The 18,870-nt window shown below is 37.8% G+C and overlaps 1 protein-coding gene across 1 annotated transcript; it reads left to right on the top strand.

Moving 5' to 3' along the window:
• Positions 1 to 970: 970 nt before the first annotated feature.
• On the top strand, positions 971 to 16,040 carry LOC133451857 (protein-lysine 6-oxidase-like). Its single transcript, XM_061730999.1, has 7 exons — positions 971 to 1,894; positions 6,043 to 6,151; positions 6,583 to 6,720; positions 7,762 to 7,918; positions 13,251 to 13,346; positions 13,440 to 13,555; positions 15,585 to 16,040. Exons 1-7 carry the CDS (start codon positions 1,120 to 1,122, stop codon positions 15,589 to 15,591), a joined length of 1,398 nt encoding a protein of 465 aa, XP_061586983.1. The 5' UTR covers positions 971 to 1,119; the 3' UTR covers positions 15,592 to 16,040.
• The last annotated feature ends 2,830 nt before the right edge of the window (positions 16,041 to 18,870 follow it).

The following is an 18,870-nucleotide window of genomic DNA, read 5'->3' as shown; positions in this document are numbered from 1 at the left end:
TTAAAATTACAAGTATTGTGATGCACCTTTAAAAAAACCTCAACTTGGATAATACAGCGCTGGATGAAATATAAACTGCAGATAAAACTTGTCTCACTGCTGTTGAACCTTGAATGCGCGCTGCGCATGCGCCGACCCGGCATGCAGCTCCACTCCAGTTCCAGATGGTGAGATCTTGATTGAGAATGTGATATTGCATTCAGAAAATGACCAACAGCAGTAAATATTCCCGTGGGGGGAAAAATGCTTTGGTTGAATAAAATATTTGAACTCAAAAGGCTTTGAGGTGCTTAAACATGGGAAACATTGAATGAAACATTGAAACAGTTGGTTCTGAGCAATAATACTCTGGTTGAAACAAAAGATAAATTGAATGAGCTGCTTTAGCATCACTTTGTCGTGCATGAAAGGGTGATGGATAACAGGGTAGAATAAAATCCTTAGCCCATTAGATTTATCCATTAGAGTGCAGGGTGGTTTCTTACTTGAATGCAGACTGCCGCCATGTGGTGAATGTCTCTAACTGTGTGAGGTCATAACGATATTCAAATCTTTCCCAAGTTATTGGGGATTCTATGAAATATTAACACATTGAACAGACATATTCTGTAAAGTTTTTTTTTTTCTTATGCACTAAAATAAACAGTTTTGGGTTTTTGATGACTCGTGAAAGGATGTGCATTAGCTTTTAGTGTTTATGGTAAAACCAATAATGCAAAATAAACATTTTTACTAGTATGCAAACACTTCCTTTGGGAATTGAACGGTATCTGACTGACAGCAGTTTACACCCCTGCGTAAAGTTTACTCAGCAAACGCTCTTGTGTAACAGAACTTCCACGGCAAAGGATGGGTTAAACTTTCTTTCTAGAAGTTTGACTTTACGAAAGAAACTGGGCTGAATTCGATAAATGAGCAGAAAAAAAAGGTTTCAGCCCTCCTATCCAGCTGTTAGAACCTCCTGAGAAGTGGCATGTGGTGCGTAAGAGCTGAAATTAAAAAGAGCATCCCTGCCTTTCACCAGCTTTTCAGAAAGCATCACCTTCTGCACCATCATCTTTGGGCGTGATTTATGTAACATTTATTGAACAGCCGGGATATTTTTCGAGGTTTATTGTCATGGCAAAATGCTCACTTTTGATTTTTTACTTTTTTTACTTTTTCCAAGGACTACTTCCACTCATCTTGGGGCAGCAGCGCGCAGGTGGCCCCTGGCGGCACCGCATTCAGTGGCAGAACAACGGGCAGGTTTACAGCTTACTGAGCACGGGGTCGGAGTTCCAGCCCTCTGTCCAGTCCAGATCCCACTCGAGGGTTTATGTCAGCAGCAGGGGAGATGCTACCCATGCCCACACGCCAGGACATCTTGCTGCTGAGCGCAGTGTTAGACCGTCCGGCCATGGCCGCCCATCGGGGGCCCGGCAGGGGCCCGAGCGCGCCTACGGATCAGGATCTGCGGGTTACCCAGGGGCGCGGCGCTTCACTGTTCAATACCACAACACTTCCAGTTCTTCAAACTCCATAAGAATGGGAGAAGGTGTGGATATTAATGTGGGACAGCGCACTAGGGAAGCGGGGCCAGGCCGTGCAGGCGCGCAGAGCCAGCAGATGCCTCAAGTCTCCAGGCAACCTGCGCGCTCGGAGCCCGCTGCGTCCCCAGCTGCGTCCCCAGCAAACCCCCTGGGCCGGCAGACCGGCTCCGGGGCTGCAGATTCATACCCGGCTCGGAGTATGGATGCTGCTGGGGAGGGCATGGTTAACGACGACCCTCGAAACCCGTATAAAACCCACAGGAATTCAGTTTTCTACAACATGCATCCAGCAAGAGGCAGGTCAGTGGCCCGGACGCGCCGTCCTCCTGGCACAGGGTATGGAACAAGCTATTTCCAAAATGGTAAATTAACTATCCTTTTCATTTTATATTAGTTTGGCAATGATAAAAAATACAGGCTCACCTTTTTTCTTCCAAGTCAGCGGGATGCATGTCTTTGTGAACAGTTGAAAGAAATGATTAGCCTACAATAATATTATATTTGACACTATCTCTTTTAATGGTCCCTAGTCTAATTGCTTCAGAGTGAAATCTAGATTGAGTTCAATAATTCAAATGTATGAAACCTGGTATTAAAGGCGCAGTCTTAAGTGGATTCAGTGACATCCAGTACTCGAGTTGAGGGGGGATGAGGGGGGATGGCGTCCCCCCTGAAATAAAAACGGTCAAAATCATCCCCCCTGTAAAACTGCCATCCCCCCTTTCCATCCCTTATGTCATTTCATTAATGAATGTGGTTTTACTGCTATTTCAACATTTAGAGTCATCACCAGAAAAATAACACCAGAAAAATAAGTTATTTGACAATTTTCACCTGTTTCAAGTCAATTTTCACTTGAAATAAGTAGGAAAATTTGCCAGTGGGACAAGATTTATCTTCTTATTACAAGCAAAAAAAGCTTGTTCCACTGGCAGATTTTTCTACTTATTTCCAGTGAAAATCTACTTGAAACAGGTGAAAATTGTTGTTTTTTCCAATGATGAGTCTTCTTTTAAGTGTAATTAGATTTGTTTACTAAAATTAGACATTTTAACTAGAAATAGGACAAATATTCTTATTTTGAGTTTTTGCAGTGATCCATTTTACTTATCCTGTGAAGGACAGAGTCATATTGATAAGTTCAGAAAACTGTTTTTTATTGTTGTGTTTTGATGTATTTGATGTAAGCCCAGTGGATATTTAAAGCTTACAGGAGGCTGCATTTAACTGCTGCTATGTCATTCCTGCAGTATTTCTGCAGGTGTTTTGGTGAGTTCTATCATTTGTAATATATTATATTATTTGTAATCAGCACAAATTATCTGTCCCCATATGATAAAATTCACCATTCCCCCTGATTTTTTTTTTACAACTCGAGTACTGGTGACATCTAGTGTTAAAGATGAAGATCTCAACTGACTTGATATCATCTGCTTCAACCTCCTCCAGCAGGACATGGTGTGAAAATGTAAACGTGACTCTATCACGCTCTGTTTTGTTTATTTTGGACTGTAGTAGAAAATGACACAAGGTGTGAAGATTCAGACATGCAACACCAGTTTGTAAGGTTAGATAAAATCAGAAGGTTTTAGGTGATTGTGGTTCCATGACAAGAAACTTTGTGAATAACTAATTGCATTTCTGCTTTAAAATCAAAACACTGGGATTTAAATGATAGAAACTAGATAAGGACAGCGGACACTAATTTGGAAGCCGGACTTAATGATGTGTTCCATTAAACTCAAAAGTCAGAACTCAACCTGAATGATGTCACACTCAGTACGTGCACATGCAGCGATTCAAGGTGGTTGGAGATCTGATCAGATAATGACATGCAGAAGATTGGATCAACTTATCTGATCACACATGCTGTTCTGAGATCAGACTGAATCAGATTGAATAAACCACTGTAACCAGAGCATGGCTGACTCCGTGACGCTAGGTGGCGCTGTACCCGAGGTAACCATGGTAACCATTTCAACAAAGAGCCACTTCCGGTTGACCTCCGCTTAACAACAAGGAAAAAGTGCATTCTAAGGGCCAATCCCAATTCTCCTTCACTCGCCCTTCTTTTCTCCACTCGCACTTCTTTTCTTCCCTAACCCCTAAAAAAGAAGGGGGAGATTTTAGGGCACTTGAGATCTAGGGCACTTGGCCCAGGTGCCTGTCCCATTTCTCCTACTCCCCCTCGTTTTCATCCCTAACCTGATCAGGAAGCAGAGAGCCAAAAGCTGTTTTAATTTCAGCTGTAGCGCTGTTAATATTGCACTTTATTAAGTTTAATATTTTTTCAGGTATAAAGGTAACCTTAAGATCCGCAACCGGGGCTCAGTTTATCCAAATAACGCCTGTTAAGAAATTTGACCCGATGTTTTCGGAGATGAGAAGAGCCGCCGCCCCCGGGGAGCAACCTCAGCTCACAGCCCGAGAAGAGACGTGTCCGCCGGTTCAGGCTGCTGCGTCAGCCCCGGGAGAGAAACTCTCTCTGGGACGCTGCTCTGTTGAGAATCACGCCGGCTGAAATAAATCATTTAGGAAGATGTTGGTTTAATAGATGAAATCTAACAGTTGTAGCTACGCCTGTTAAGAAATTTGCTCCGAAATTTAGAGATTTCTTTCTGCCGGCTCCGGAGTTTATGCCGCGTTCCATTTACCTCAGAAATCGGAAGTGGGAACTGGGAATGGCAGCCATCTTGGAATGGTAACTCGGGGGTGGTGAAGACTCTCCCACTTTCCCAGTGGGAAACCCCACTTCGAGGGGCGTTCCAGTTGAAAATTCCGACTGGGGACTGGGAAATCCCCACTTCCGAGGATAAATGGAACGCGGCATTAGGTCCGCGTTAAATAGACGCAGCCTACGGCGTAGGGTACGGCGTATTTTGTTTTTTTTATGCCACAGTTTGCAGATTGATTGTTGATGCGTGGGCTAACGTGTCTGCTGGGATTATTTTGCGAGCTTTTGCAAAAGCGTGCATTTCCGAGGCACCGCACGGCACGGAACGTGACTCTGACAGCGAGTAATTCGGACTGGCACAGCTGATTTAGCGGAGCTCTTTAATGCAGAAACAGAGGATGAGACTTAATGGGTTTGATTAATGTAAAAACTGAAATAAAGTAGCCTACAATCAAACAAAGTTTTGCTCCCGCTGTATTTTTAAATACGCACACTCCTGTGCTTGTGTGTGTGTGTGTGTGTGTGTGTGTGTTGTGTGTGTGCCGTTTCGGTCGGTGCGCCGTGTGTGTTTTAAATACAGAAATATGACACAAGACTGCGGCTATGCCTTTTCACACGGCGCCCGTATGGTCGCGAAAATACAGTATTTATATATGAAATGTCAGAATAGGAAATATTTTGACGACACCCCTGAAGCAGTCACACGACACCCCAGGGAGCTACTACTGGGCAGCGTTGCGTCCTGCGTCGTCTCCTTTCACTTCCAGGTGAATCCCCTCCCCCGGGGGAACACCCCACCCGGGGGAAATTCTCGAGCATGCGCAGACTGTAATATCCATGTCTCCGTACACATGGCATTAACAAGGCGGTTGCGACTGGCTTATCTAGGTGCTGCAAGCGGGTTGATGAATCCAGTCTGATCAGATTACTTGACTGACTTAAGGTGTTCACATGCAGTTTAAAAGTCAGTACGATGTGTGCAAATGATCTCCAACCAGTTTGAATCGCTGCATGTGCACGTACTGACTGTAGACAAAATACATTGATTTGCATAAGTTGGAGTAGCTGTTGCTGCCGAAAGCCTCTGTTAGCAATCCTTACTCATAACAACTGTATAGATATAAACAGTGTAGCAGCATGTCCTCTGATAAAGAGCAAACAGTCCTGTGTGTTTGTGTGACTTAATTATAAGAACTATTATAAGCAGTCAAATTTCAATTCAATTCAATTTAATTCAAAATACTTTATTAATTATTAATTATTAAGGGAAATTGATTTTGATGCATGTATATTTTGTTGATGCATTTCTGCAGTCAGAGAAGGTGATGTTTTTCCCCAAAAAAGTTTTCCAGATTCAAGCTTCCAAGTGAACATAAAACGTTTTATTTTCCAGTATAAATGGAAAAGAAAATTGCACAAAGTAAAATCTGTTTGTAAGTATATAAGACCGTTGGTTTAATGCAGACTTGACCATATTTTGGCCTAACTTTTCACTAATATAGCTATATGTGGCTTTACATTGAGGCAAAAGTCTAATAAGTACATAAATTGGGATAAAAACACAATTTTATTTTAAATTAAGATGAGAAATCTTTTAAAGATTGTTTGCTAAACTACTCACATAAAAGAGACAAGTGGCGGAGAGATTTGGAAAAGCTGCCATCAGAATGACAGCTAAGGAATGTGAAGCATTTGTGCCAACAAACTCACACATCTGCTCTGATGTTTAGCCCCAAAAATGCTTATAACAGTGCGTGGTTGTCAACATGAATAAACCAGCAGCATTAAGATATCAAAAAAATAAATGACATTTTCCATTATAACCCCTTCCCCCAGGACTGCCAGACCTTGTGCCAGACCCGTACGCCATCCAGGCAGGTGCTTATGTGCAGCGCATGCAGATGTATGCACTCCGCTGTGCTGCAGAGGAAAACTGTCTGGCCAGGTAATCTGTGATGCCAAATGTTATTCAAGTGTTTGGTATGTGCATGTAGGCAGTGATGCAGCCATGTAGACTCACAGACAGATTTTTTCTTTCTCTGAAGCCTATTTTTGCTCATTTGGGCACAACTTCTATATTTTGTGTTTTCATAAGAATCGCTGGATTTGAGTAGAAGTTGTCTGTGTTTTGGGATTACCATTCTGTTGAACGAGTTCGAAAAACTGTCTGATCTTACTATGGCATAGTCATACGCCAGTATTGTGTCCCGCCAAAACATAAATGTTCTGGATTGGTTGTTCCCAAAAGCATGAGGCTCAGTGGAACAAAGCCTTTGCGCTCTGTTGCTTAAATGAAAAAAATAAATAGACTGGGGAGCCCAGCCAGCAGCACTTTCCAGCGCAGCTTATCCTTGTTTCCCCTCTGATTCATCCAAGGTCGGCTTATGCACCCAGCATTCGAGACATTGACTTCAGAGTACTCCTGCGATTTCCACAGAAAGTCAAGAACCAAGGAACCACTGACTTCCTGCCTGTCAAGCCCAGATATCAGTGGGAATGGCACAGTTGTCACCAGTGAGTGTTCTCCAGCCAAAAAGTCAAAGTAAAAATACCTTTGTTATGTTGTTGGGATCATTATAGCAAGCCAAGAAAACACCACCACACCTTGAGAAAAATCAAGTGTGAGGGTTTTTTAATATATATATATATATATATATATATATATATATATATATATATATATATATATATATATATATATATATACTCATTCTATTTTACACTCTTAGGCATTACCACAGTATGGATGCTTTCAGTTTCTTTTTTTTTTATTATTATTTATATTTAATTTTTTTTTCAAAATGAAGACAAAGACAATAAATTAAAAAAAAACCCAAAGGTTAACAACACCACATTTCACATAATCAAAAAAAAAAAGAAAAGAAAAAGAGACATTACAATAATAATAAAAAAAATAAAATAAAAAAAAGACAAGAGGGTGGGGGGAAGGGTTGGTACAGATAAACTTTAAGAATGATGGTGAGGTTTTTTTAATACATAATGGATGCTTTCAGTTTTTTTTTTTTTTTTTATTATTTATTTTTTTTTTTTTTCAAAATGAAGACAAAGACAATAAATAAAAAAAGAAAACCAAAGGTTAACAACACCACATTTCACATAATCAAAAAAAAAAAGAGACATTACAATAACAATAAAAAAAATTAAATAAAAAAAGACAAGAGGGTGGGGGGAAGGGTATATATATATATATATATATATATATATATATATATATATATATATATATATACTCATTCTATTTTACACTCTTAGGCATTACCACAGTATGGATGCTTTCAGTTTTTTTTTTTATTATTATTTATAATTTTTTATTTTTCAAAATGAAGACAAAGACAAAAAAAAAACAAAAAAAAAACAAAGGTTAACAACACCACATTTCACATAATCAAAAAAAAAGAGACATTACAATAACAATAAAAAAAAATAAAAAAAAGACAAGAGGGTGGGGGGAAGGGTTGGTACAGATAAACTTTAAGAATGATGGTGAGGGTTTTTTTTATATATATATATACTCATTCTATTTTACACTCTTAGGCATTACCACAGTATGGATGCTTTCAGTAATTACGACCTGCTGGACATTGCTACGGGGCGTAAAGTGGCTGAAGGACACAAGGCCAGTTTCTGTCTGGAGGACACTGGCTGTGACCCCGGATTCAGGCGGCGGTACGCCTGCACCGCTCATACACAGGTGATATAGACTTCTGTTGTTTCTTTCAGGCTGTCACTGAGATCATAACCAGAAACATTACTATTTCAACAAACTATGCCCTCGAGGTAAATGCGTGACATCATTCAGTTGGATAGTTTAAGACATTTCCTACTTATTCAAAAATTTCCTCTCCGCCTGCATGTTTTTGTTTGTCCTGCCATGGATTTAGCCAACTAGACTTTACACTGGCTCTGCTTCTTTCAAACACGCAAGTGTTGTAGATGGTCTTGTTAGTCATCCTGATCCACCTTCTAAAGTAAGAGGTCATTCTTGGCCATCCCATAACTGGTGCTGCTCTCAAACCATTCGTCTCTACCAAGAGTCAAGTGCAAGTTAAAAGTTTGGAAAAGACCCTTCGGGGAGGAAGACGGTTATTGAGGTCACTACTAAAACAAATGAAAGTAAAGGTCAAAGAAGCTGGAGGAAGCTGGAGAACAAGCTCTAGCACAGGGGTCGGCAACCCAAAATGTTGAAAGAGCCATATTGGACCAAAAACACAAAAAACAAATATGTCTGGAGCCGCAAATGAATGAAAATGAAAAGTGTTGTATAAGCCTTAGAATGAAGGCAAATGGCGAAAGGCGAAATGTTGAGAAAAAAGTCGAAATGACGAGAAAAAAGTCGAGATGTCGAGAAAAAAGTCGAAATGACGAGAAAAAAGTCGAAATGACGAGAAAAAAGTCGAAATGTCAAGAAAAAAGTTAAAATTTCGATAAAAAAGTCGAAATGTCGAGGAAATAATCAAATTTCGAGAAAAAAGTAGAAATGTCGAGAAAAAAAGTCGAAATGTCGAGGAAATAATCAAATTTCGAGAAAAAAGTCGAAATGTCGAGAAAAAAAGTCGAAATGTCGAGGAAATAGTCAAAATTTCGAGAAAAAAGTCAAAATGTTGAGAAAAAAGTCAAAATGTTGAGAAAAAAGTTGAAATGTCGAGATTAATCTTGAAGCACAATCTCGAGAAAAAAGTCGAAATATTGAGAAAAAAGTCGAAATGTCGAGAAAAAAGTCAAAATTTCAAGAAAGAAAGAAAAGAAAAAAAAGGAAAAAAAGAAGAAAAAAGAGAAAAAAGGGAAAAAAGAAAAAAGGAAAAAAAAGGAAAAAAAAGGTCAAACATTTTTGAAAAAGCTCCAGGGAGTCACTAGGGCGGCGCTAAAGAGCCGCATGCGGCTCTAGAGCCGCGGGTTACTGACCCCTGCTCTAGCAGAACAACGTAAGAGATGTGTGCAGAAGATCACGGGCTTCAAGCAGAAGCAAGATCAGGTAGATGGAAGTCTGGACAGGTCGATGACCTGAACACATTCTTCAACAGGTTCACTTCAGAAACAAGCTCAGCATCCTCCTCTCCCACCCCGAGCCAAACAGACCTCCCATCCTCCTTTGATACACAGGTGTGGGTGCAGTCAGGTGAAGGTGGAGAGACTGAACCGGCACAAGGCTGCAGGTCCAGAGAAAAGAGATTTTTAATCTCAATGAGTTTTGTTTCCTGGTGAAATAAAGGTTAAATAAAAAAATAAGATGGTCTCAGCCTAAGGCTGGGCGATATGGACCAAAAGTCATATCTCAATATTTTCTAGCTAAATGGCGATACTCGATATATATCGATATTTTTTCTGTGCCATAATTGGGGTTTCCCCCAAAGCATTATAGCATAGCATCTCTGTTAGCTTCATTTTTTTCTGAGGCAAACCCTTAAAAAAACAGTCAGTTTTAAGTCAAAGCCTCGTGCCAAATGTCACACAGGTTCCTTTATTAACAGAGGTCTGCACAATATCAAAATGTATAAAACAAATTAAATAAAAATAAACTGCCTGCATATATAGAATAAAAATGCTTCTTGAATAAAATAAAACAAATATCCCTTTCCTGCATAACAATTAAATTAAAATACACTGTGCAATTAATACAATGTAGACAGTAACAGGCAGACTTTTCCACTGAGGTTGACAGTTGTGCAAATAACAAAACATTTGTGCAAATCTCAAATAAAACATTCAAGTCAATTTGTCACAAAATAAGCTATATCAAAATCATAGATTTTTTTTTTTTTTTTTTTTTTTTTTAATAATCAATATAAACGATATGGTCTCGTACCATATCGCGTTTGAAAATATATCAATATATATCAAAATCTCGATATATCGCCCAGCCCTATCTCAGCCCCAGTTTCCTTAAAGCCTGTGCTTTTACCAGCTATGTGGGATTCTGCAGCACCTCTTCAGACTCAGCCTGAGCCAGGAGAAGGTTCCAGGGCTGTGGAAAACATCCTGCCAATACCAGAAATATGTCATCCATCTTCTCCTAATGAGCATAGATCGGTAACACTAACATCCCACATGATGAAAGTCCTGGAGAGACTTTTCTTGGCCCAACCTAAATAAGCAAAAAAAAGCACCTACCAGTACAATTTATCATTATGGGGTTGGAGTTTAAGATGCCATCATTTTCCTGCTTCCATGAAACCCCAGTCATCCAGACAAAGCAGGCAGCACTGTGAAGATCACGTTCTTCTATTCCTCCAGTACGTTTAACACCATTCAGCCTGCATTACTACATAAGAAACTCCAGAAGGCACAGGTGGACAAGCACCTGGATTACTGAATACCTGACGATCAGACCACAGTTTGTAAATCTGAATGGTTGTATCACGATAATTTCTGTAATTTATCCCAATAATGATAAAAATGACGATAAAAAAAATACCAATTCAACTCCACCTTTGTAACTATAAATCTATCATCACATTCAGTCTTTGGAGCCCCCAAATCACTGCTCTAAAAGAATACTAAATACTACTAAACTACACCAATTAAATTGAATTAATAAAAACCAATTAAATGAGTCCACATGTACTGCAAAACTGGAATGACTCAGATCCGCCATTTCTTTCTTTCTTTCTTTCTTTCTTTCTTTCTTTCTTTCTTTCTTTCTTTCTTTCTTTCTTTCTTTCTTTCTTTCTTTCTTTCTTTCTTTCTTTCTTTCTTTCTTTCTTTCTTTCTTTCTTTCTTTCTTTCTTTCTTTCTTTCTTTCAGGCTCATTTCTTTGTTTGTTTGTTTGTTTCTTTCTTTCTTTCTTTCTTTCTTTCTTTCTTTCTTTCAGGCTCATTTCTTTCTTTCTTTTTGCTTTCTTTCTTTCTGGCTCATTTCTTTCTTTCTTTCTTTCTTTCTTTCTTTCTTTCTTTCTTTCTTTCTTTCTTTCTTTCTTTCAGGCTCATTTCTTTCTTTCTTTTTGCTTTCTTTCTTTCTGGCTCATTTCTTTCTTTCTTTCTTTCTTTCTTTCTTTCTTTCTTTCTTTCTTTCTTTCTTTCTTTCTTTCTTTCTTTCTTTCTTTCTTTCTGGCTCATTTCTTTCTTTCTTTCTTTCAGGCTCATTTCTTTCTTTCTTTTGTCTTTCTTTCTTTCAGGCTCATTTCTTTCTTTCTTTTTTCTTTCTTTCTTTCTTTCTTTCTTTCTTTCTTTCTTTCTTTCTTTCTTTCTTTCTTTCTTTCTTTCTTTCTTTCTTTCTTTCTTTCTTTCTGGCCCCTTCCTTCCTTCCTTCCTTCCTTCCTTCCTTCCTTCCTTCCTTCCTTCCTTCCTTCCTTCCTTCCTTCCTTCCTTCCTTCCTTCCTTCCTTCCTTCCTTCCTTCCTTCCTTCCTTCCTTCCTTCCCGTACGTTGTGCGTGGATTTAACGCAGAACCATAAATCAGTTTTACACAAAAACGTCATCAACTGGAATTTATCGTTTTTACCTCGAGATGACAAATTCTTACCGTGGGGAATTCTTTTGACGGTATATCGTGAACGGTAAAATATCGCCCATTCCTACTGAGCAGATTGTGTGTCATCTGCAGAAATACTCAGATGACTCTGCAGTTGTGCGGTGTATCAGTGATGGAGAAGAGGCTGAGTACAGATAACTGTTGGATTATTTTGTGGCATGAGTATGAACAGGACAAAGAAGATGAGTGTGGGTTTTAGGAGAGCCAGGATTAGGTGGAGGTGGTGGAGGTGTATAAATACCTTAGTGTTTACCTGGAAAACAGACTGGACTCCTAATGCAACACTGATGCTGTTTATAAGAAAGGATAGAGCGGACTTTACTTCTTGAGGAAGCTAAAATCTTTCAGTATTTGCAGCTTCATGTTTTATATCTTCTATAAATCTGTCGTTGAGAGTTCAATCACATCTGCAGTCGTTTTGTGGGAGCAGCATCAGAGCCAGTGACTTAAAGAAACTACATTAAAAACAAACTGAAAAAGAAGGCTGGTGTTGTTCTTGAGCCTCTGGAGCTGTGCAAAGGAGGACACGATAAAATGAAAGAGATCATCGACAACCTAGAGCATCCTCTTCACAACACAGATCGGTAAAGGAGACCCTTCCTGCCCACAGCAATAAACCTCTGACTTAAATCATGAAAACTACTTATTTACTTATTTATTTATTTAAAGGTTTAGTTACCAGGGACAATGCACATTAATAATACATTTAAACAAATGTAAAATATGTCAGAATTAGCCAAAAAGGCTATTTTGCATCTGCTGTCCCTACTGCACAATTAATTACCCTTCAGGGATTAATAAAGTACCGTATTTTCTGGACTATGAGACGCACCTGCATATAAGCCGCATCCGCTCTATTTTTTTTTTTAAATAATTAAAAAAAGATATACAAGCCGCATCCGCTCTATTAAAAAAAAAAAAAGATATGCAAGCTGCAGATATTTATGTTGTTAGATTAGATATTTATTACATGTACAGAAGGATTTTGAACTGTAAATGATGTACATGTTACACGGCAGCAACTTTACTGATTAAAACGGGACAGAACCAAGAGAAAATAACCGGTATTTATTTATCTATTTATCTGTTTGAAATCTGCTTCTACTTCTATCTGCTAAAGAAGAAGTAGTGTATTCTTCTTTGCATTTATTTTGTCTTAGTTTTGATTCTAATTCCGGTTAGAGCACCCCGAGCGGTGGAAGAAAAATCCACAGAATAGCCGCACCTTTGTATAAGCCGAATGGTTCAAAACCTATGAAAAAAGTAACGGCTTATAGTCCAGAAAATACGGTATTTTAAACATTTTAAATGCATACCCATTCTATTTGAAAGACCAAGTTTTGACTGAGTGATAGTTCTGCAGTCAAAACGGAAGAGCAGCTCCATGTTGCATAGTCACCAAAGCTGCTCAAGTCCTCCAGATCACTTATTTAGAAATATTTGTTCTCGCTAAAACGCTGGCTTACAGCAGTGAAACATTTAAAATGAATACAATCAAGTAATCACAGGTCTGGAATCACAGCTTTAAGAAACATTGAGTTTGGGGTGTGATTTCAGGGACTGAGTCCAGGATGCTACGACACTTATGCTGCCAACATCGACTGTCAGTGGATCGACATCACTGACGTGCCTCCAGGAAACTACATCTTGAAGGTAACACACGTTACATAAGTTAAGATCTGTACGGTTAATCTGTGTCTGGATGTCATTTATTCAGCAAGACTGAACTGTCTTGCTGTTTTTCAGGTTATGGTGAATCCAAATTTCCACGTCGTGGAGTCAGACTTCAGCAACAACGCTGTGAGATGTGACCTCACATACACGGGGGTTTATGTTCAGACACGCAACTGTCGAATAACGAGGTAAGAGTGTTAGTGAAAAGTGAGGAGGGCACGTGCTAAAGTTTTTATTTTCAATGAAAATAAGGGGCATCTCCTGCATACTTTTGATGTAAAAGATGCCACTTGCGTCCGTGTGTGTGATTGTTTAAAATCAGACTAAAACCATCTGATTGTTTTGGCCTTATAAGTATAGGGCAGGGGTCGGCAACCCAAAATGTTGGAAGATCCATATTGGACCAAAAACACAAAAAACAAGCCGCAAAAAAAGAAGTCTTAGAATGAAGGCAACACATGCTGAGTGTATCTATATTAGTAATAACTGGGGGAAGATTGTTTTTTTTCATTATGCACTTCGAGAAAAAAGTCGAAATGTTGAGAAAAAAGTCGAAATGTTGAGAAAAAAGTCGAAATGTCGAGAAAAAAGTCGTAATGTCGAGAAAAAAGTCAACATTTCGTGAGAAAAGTCAATGTCGAGAAAAAAGTCAAAATGTCGAGATTAATGTTGAAGTACAATCGTGAGAAAAAAGTCGAAATGTTGAGGAAAAAGTCAAAATGTTGAGAAAAAAGTCAAAATTTCGAGAGTAAAAAGGAAAGGAAAAAGGAAGGAAAAAGAGGAAAAAAAGAAAAAAAAGAAGAAAAAAAGGAAAAAAATTGTCAAACATTTTTGAAAAAGCTCAAAGAGCCACTAGGGCGGCGCTAAAGAGCTCTAGAGCCGCGGGTTGCCGACCCCTGGTATAGGGCAAAACCACCTCAGACAAACAACATATTATATTTTTTTAAATTATATTTTTAACTTTGTCCTTATTCATTTAACAAGAATGAGAACAAGAACAAGAAAAATGATGTGGAAAATGTTTTCATTGCATTTAAGAGCATAAGAAGCATCCATGTGCTGCTGATCATCACCCCTTTATGAATTAATCATCACCTGGTTTTCAGAGCTCTACAAAATCCGACTGCTGGTTGTTAAGACATAAACAGTGGTTTTAGAGAAGCAACTGTGGCTCCAAAGCAATCTGAAAGGGTTATAAAAGTATTTCCAAACAATTTGGAGCTCAACTTTATGGAGTGAGGAAGATTATTAACAAGTGGAAAACATTCAAGACATTTGTCAATCTCCCCAGGAGTGAATTTATATCACAGTTAGACCCTTAAATGCTCTAAGGTACCTGTCACACTCCACAAGCCTCACTACAGTAATTGTGTTAAATGTTTTACTCCAGAACAGCCAAATAACGTTAAGACTGATGAAGAACAGTTTCTTGGAAAGGGTTGTCGGGAGGAAGCCTTTTCAGACTATAAAGAACGAGGAAGCACAGCTGAGGTTTTCAAACTGCAGCCAAATAAAGATGAAGACTTCTGGAAAAATTTCCCGTGAGCAGACCAGAACAAAGTGAACTCGTTTGGCCTCAATATTTCTAATGTCATATTTGGTGAACACTAAAGACATTTCAGCAGAAGCATATATTCCTACAATTAAACACGGTGGTGAGGGGGGATGATTTGAGGTTTTTGTGCAAAGTCCCAAAGTCCTGTGGCGACTTGTCAGTTTTTAAAGCACAAGTTTGTTAATTAAAATGTTAAATCTTGAAGAAAACATTTCACACAAGAACAATCTTGGGGCAAATGTGAGGTAAACACCAGTGAATTTACATCAGAACAGCTTCACAAGAAAAATCAATTAGTTTAAGAAAATGTAAAAAATGTTTTAAAAAATTTAAAAAATTTAAAAATGTAAAAACTTTTGTTAAGAAAATAATGTCAGTGTGGGGAAAAATATATATAGATTGGAAAAAAATCTAGTTTGTTTTTTACAATCAGTTTATTTTCATTGCATTTTTTTTTGCCAAAATTGGTTAGTTTGGTTAAGTTAAAAAAAAAACAGGACTGCTGAAATATCCTCAAATCAAACATTTCTTTAAGCGCCAACATAAAATACAATTGCAATGATAAAAAGGAACTCTGATGGGAGTTTAGAGATTCTGCTTCAAGCATCTTTTAGTGTTCATACTGGACTTCTGTTTGTTCATATTTCTGTGTTTATTTTCAGGGGTTGAAATCTTCATTTCTCCTCATCATCTGCAGGCTTTCCACAGCCAAACAACCAACAAATACAGATCTGACATGGTAACGTTTGTATTAACAGTGAAATCCCTTCCGTCTAGAGTTGCATTTATTTGTAATTAATACAAAACAATAACTGAGTGACTTGGTTATGTACGTCTGCAAGTCTGCTATGATTCATTACAAACCATTTGGAAATACAAGTGCTGTCGACTTTGTTTCTTGAGTGTCGAGTAATTGCTTTAAACGTACGGTTTGTTGCCATTGCCATGACTTGTATACTCCTGATCACCGTAATGTTTGTGCCATTACTTATTACACTTTTATGTAAAGGGCAAGATATTCTATATTTTTCAGATTGCCAACAAATTTTGTGTAAGCACTAAAACCAACACATCATTTTGGTATGAAACATTTTGGATAAAAACAATAAAGTGTGAAGCCTAACTGTTCATTTTCCATGTTCATTTTAAATTTTGATTTAAACCTACGTGGATGGGAATTGTCCAGTGGATATTGTGTAGTCCAAACCTATCATTCGCAAAATATAACCTTATAAAACTTAAACTTGGTACGTTAAACTAAACGCGGATGTGCTTAAAAGCAAACATTTGGGTTCATGGGGTGATTCCCAGCTTAGAAACTCCAGCATAACTCAGCCCTGTCCTCTTAAAATGTTTGATCAATTAACATTTGTTAATATTTGAAGAATACTCTGGAGTTATCTGGCATCCCCATTTTAATCTCCACTGAATTTCTCATGATGCTGCGTTTTTTTGTATCTCAGAAGTGGCTAGCGTAAAGCTGCAACAACAGCTTTGATGAAGATAATTATCCTGTGATAGAGGAGAAGTGGAGTGAAGTTGGCAGGAGGGACTTACTCCACCACTTGCAACGTGTTGCTATCAATAAACGGTGTAAAGGAATGCCTGAAAAGAGTACTTTTGTGCTACCTAACTGTAGTATTTTGACAAATGAAGGTCAGGCGTATTTTACTTTGAATACAGACTGATCTTACAATTTCTTCATTCACTGTGCAAAATGAAAAAGGCAGTTTATTTTGAAACTCTTTGGTGGTTATATTAAACTATGTTAATGTGTGGTCGTACGTTACTGAGTTAATGGAATTTTAATATTAATATTGCTAAAACACTGTTGAAATACGTAATACATGCTTTACTTCATCAATACTAAGGAGTTTTTTTTGTTTGTTATTATTATATATAGGAAAAGTTTTCTGAAATGGCAAAATATGAATATCGATTTTTCAGTTGATTTCCATGATTTGTAATGCATATTTTTACGACGGAGTATTAGGGCCAAACTAAGATAAAACAGAATTGCAAATTACGAGAATAAAGTCGTAAAATTACGAGAATAAAGTCAAAACCTAATGTTGCGAGAATAAAGTTGTAATATTATGAGAATAAAGTCGTAATATTACGAGAATAAAGTCATAGCCTAATGTTGCGAGAATATAGTCGTAATATTATGAGAATAAAGTTGTAATATTACGAGAATAAAGTCATAATAATATGAGTATAAAGTTGTAACATTACGAGAATAAAGTCGTAATATTTTGAGAATAAAGTCGTAATATTACGAGAATAAAGTCGTAATATTACGAGAATAAAGTCGTAATATTAGTTACGATAATAAAGTCGTAATATTAGTTACGAGAATAAAGTCGTAATATTACGAGAATAAAGTCGTAAAATTTTGAGAATAAAGTCATAATATTACAAGAATAAAGTCGTAATATTAAATATATTATAAATATATAAATATAACTTCACAAGATGGTCAATATTCAACATTTTAACACACTCTTCCTGTTAGAGTTCTCATAAATTACCACTTTATTCTTGTAATATTATGACTTTATTCTCATAAATTACGTCTTTATTCTCGTAATGTTACGACTTTATTCTCGTAATATTACGACTTTATTTTCGCAACATTATGACTTTATTCTCTTAATTTTACGACTTTATTTTCGTAATTTCCAATTTTTTTTTGTCTTAGTTTGGCCCTAATACTCCGTATATTTTGCACCTGAAACACATGTAAATGGTTTGGTGAGTCCAATAATGAAGGGAGTCACTAAAAACAACTATATAGACACCCCCCTTCAATTTTCTGACGTTTGCAATAGCTTGCCTTAAAAAATCAGAAGGTAAAACAGTGTTATCAACAGAAATCTGCTTTTTGGCCGTATCTCAGAAATCCTGAATAGCTTGTTCATTATCACTATGCAGGATAAGATCAGTTTTTGTCCTATTCCTGGGGAACAAATGGGGCTTTACTTTGAGGGGTGTGATGGAGCAGGCTGTGGCCTCAGAGACAAACAGGCCTGCAGGCGGAAGCTGGTGGCATGTTTGCTGACAGACCTCTGTGAAGACACAGCCGGCAGGATCTTGGACATCTCTGCCACATCTGCTAAAATAGGTCCAGAGAGTAATGAATGGAGGCCTTTTCTTACTCTACCCTTTGCTGCGTGTTCAAAAAAAAACAAAAAACGGTCTCTCAGCTGCTTGAAAAAGACTTGTTCATGTCTCAGAATTTATATAATCATGCTTTGATCCGCAATCATCGGGGATTGTCTTCAATACACACTCTGTCAACACTGGAATATTTTGTCTGTATTGAAGGATTGACAAAAGCTGCCAGAAAACATCTTTAGGGATTCAAAATGGGTTTATTTGCACAAAGTTTCAAATAGCAAATGATTGTCTGGGGAAGTTCTGAACCAGGGTGGATCATGTTGACTCTGTAGTCAATACTGTTTCACCTTCTTTAAAGATTTTACCTTGAACTGAATCAGTGTAACAAAAAGAAAGAAATGTATGTAATTGATGTGGTTTCGAAATGATGTAGTGGAAAACACGCCCCAGACAATATACCTGCTGTTAAATGCACAGATGTTCGTTGTTTATAAAAAAGAAGAGCTCAGTCTCATCTTTTAAGAAAAACACACAAAAAAAAAAACATTTGACGCCAGGAGATTAAGCACAATTTAAAAGGTTTAGATTTACCAAGGTGCCGTCTTGCCAGAACAGCTTGTGTATGTTATTGAAAATGTCTGGAAAATTCCCCCAACTCCCATTTAACCGACATCATTTGTCTGTCTAGGAGTCCTGGAGATAATATTTACAGGCAGCGATAATTTCTGCAGAGGTTTTCTGTATTGGAGGGTAACAGTCTAGATCAGAGAAAAACAAATAAGATCCCTTTGTCATGCTAAGAGCTCTGCAAGGTTGTATGAGGGGGCA

Source organism: Cololabis saira, chromosome 10 (genome assembly GCF_033807715.1).
Source record: "Cololabis saira isolate AMF1-May2022 chromosome 10, fColSai1.1, whole genome shotgun sequence".
NCBI lineage: Eukaryota > Metazoa > Chordata > Actinopteri > Beloniformes > Belonidae > Cololabis > Cololabis saira.
The sequence above is the reverse complement of the archived record's forward strand: the minus strand, read 5'-3'. Positions and strand labels throughout refer to the sequence as shown.

What these genes read in the sequence shown, in the direction of transcription:
- LOC133451857 (XM_061730999.1), top strand. Translation starts at nt 1,120, where the DNA reads ATGGCAAAATGCTCACTTTTGATTTTTTACTTTTTTTACTTTTTCCAA. An exon ending in CCTGCACCGCTCATACACAG is followed by an intron (nt 7,919 to 13,250) that starts GTGATATAGACT and finishes GTGTGATTTCAG; the next exon opens with GGACTGAGTCCAGGATGCTA. An exon ending in CAGGAAACTACATCTTGAAG is followed by an intron (nt 13,347 to 13,439) that starts GTAACACACGTT and finishes GCTGTTTTTCAG; the next exon opens with GTTATGGTGAATCCAAATTT.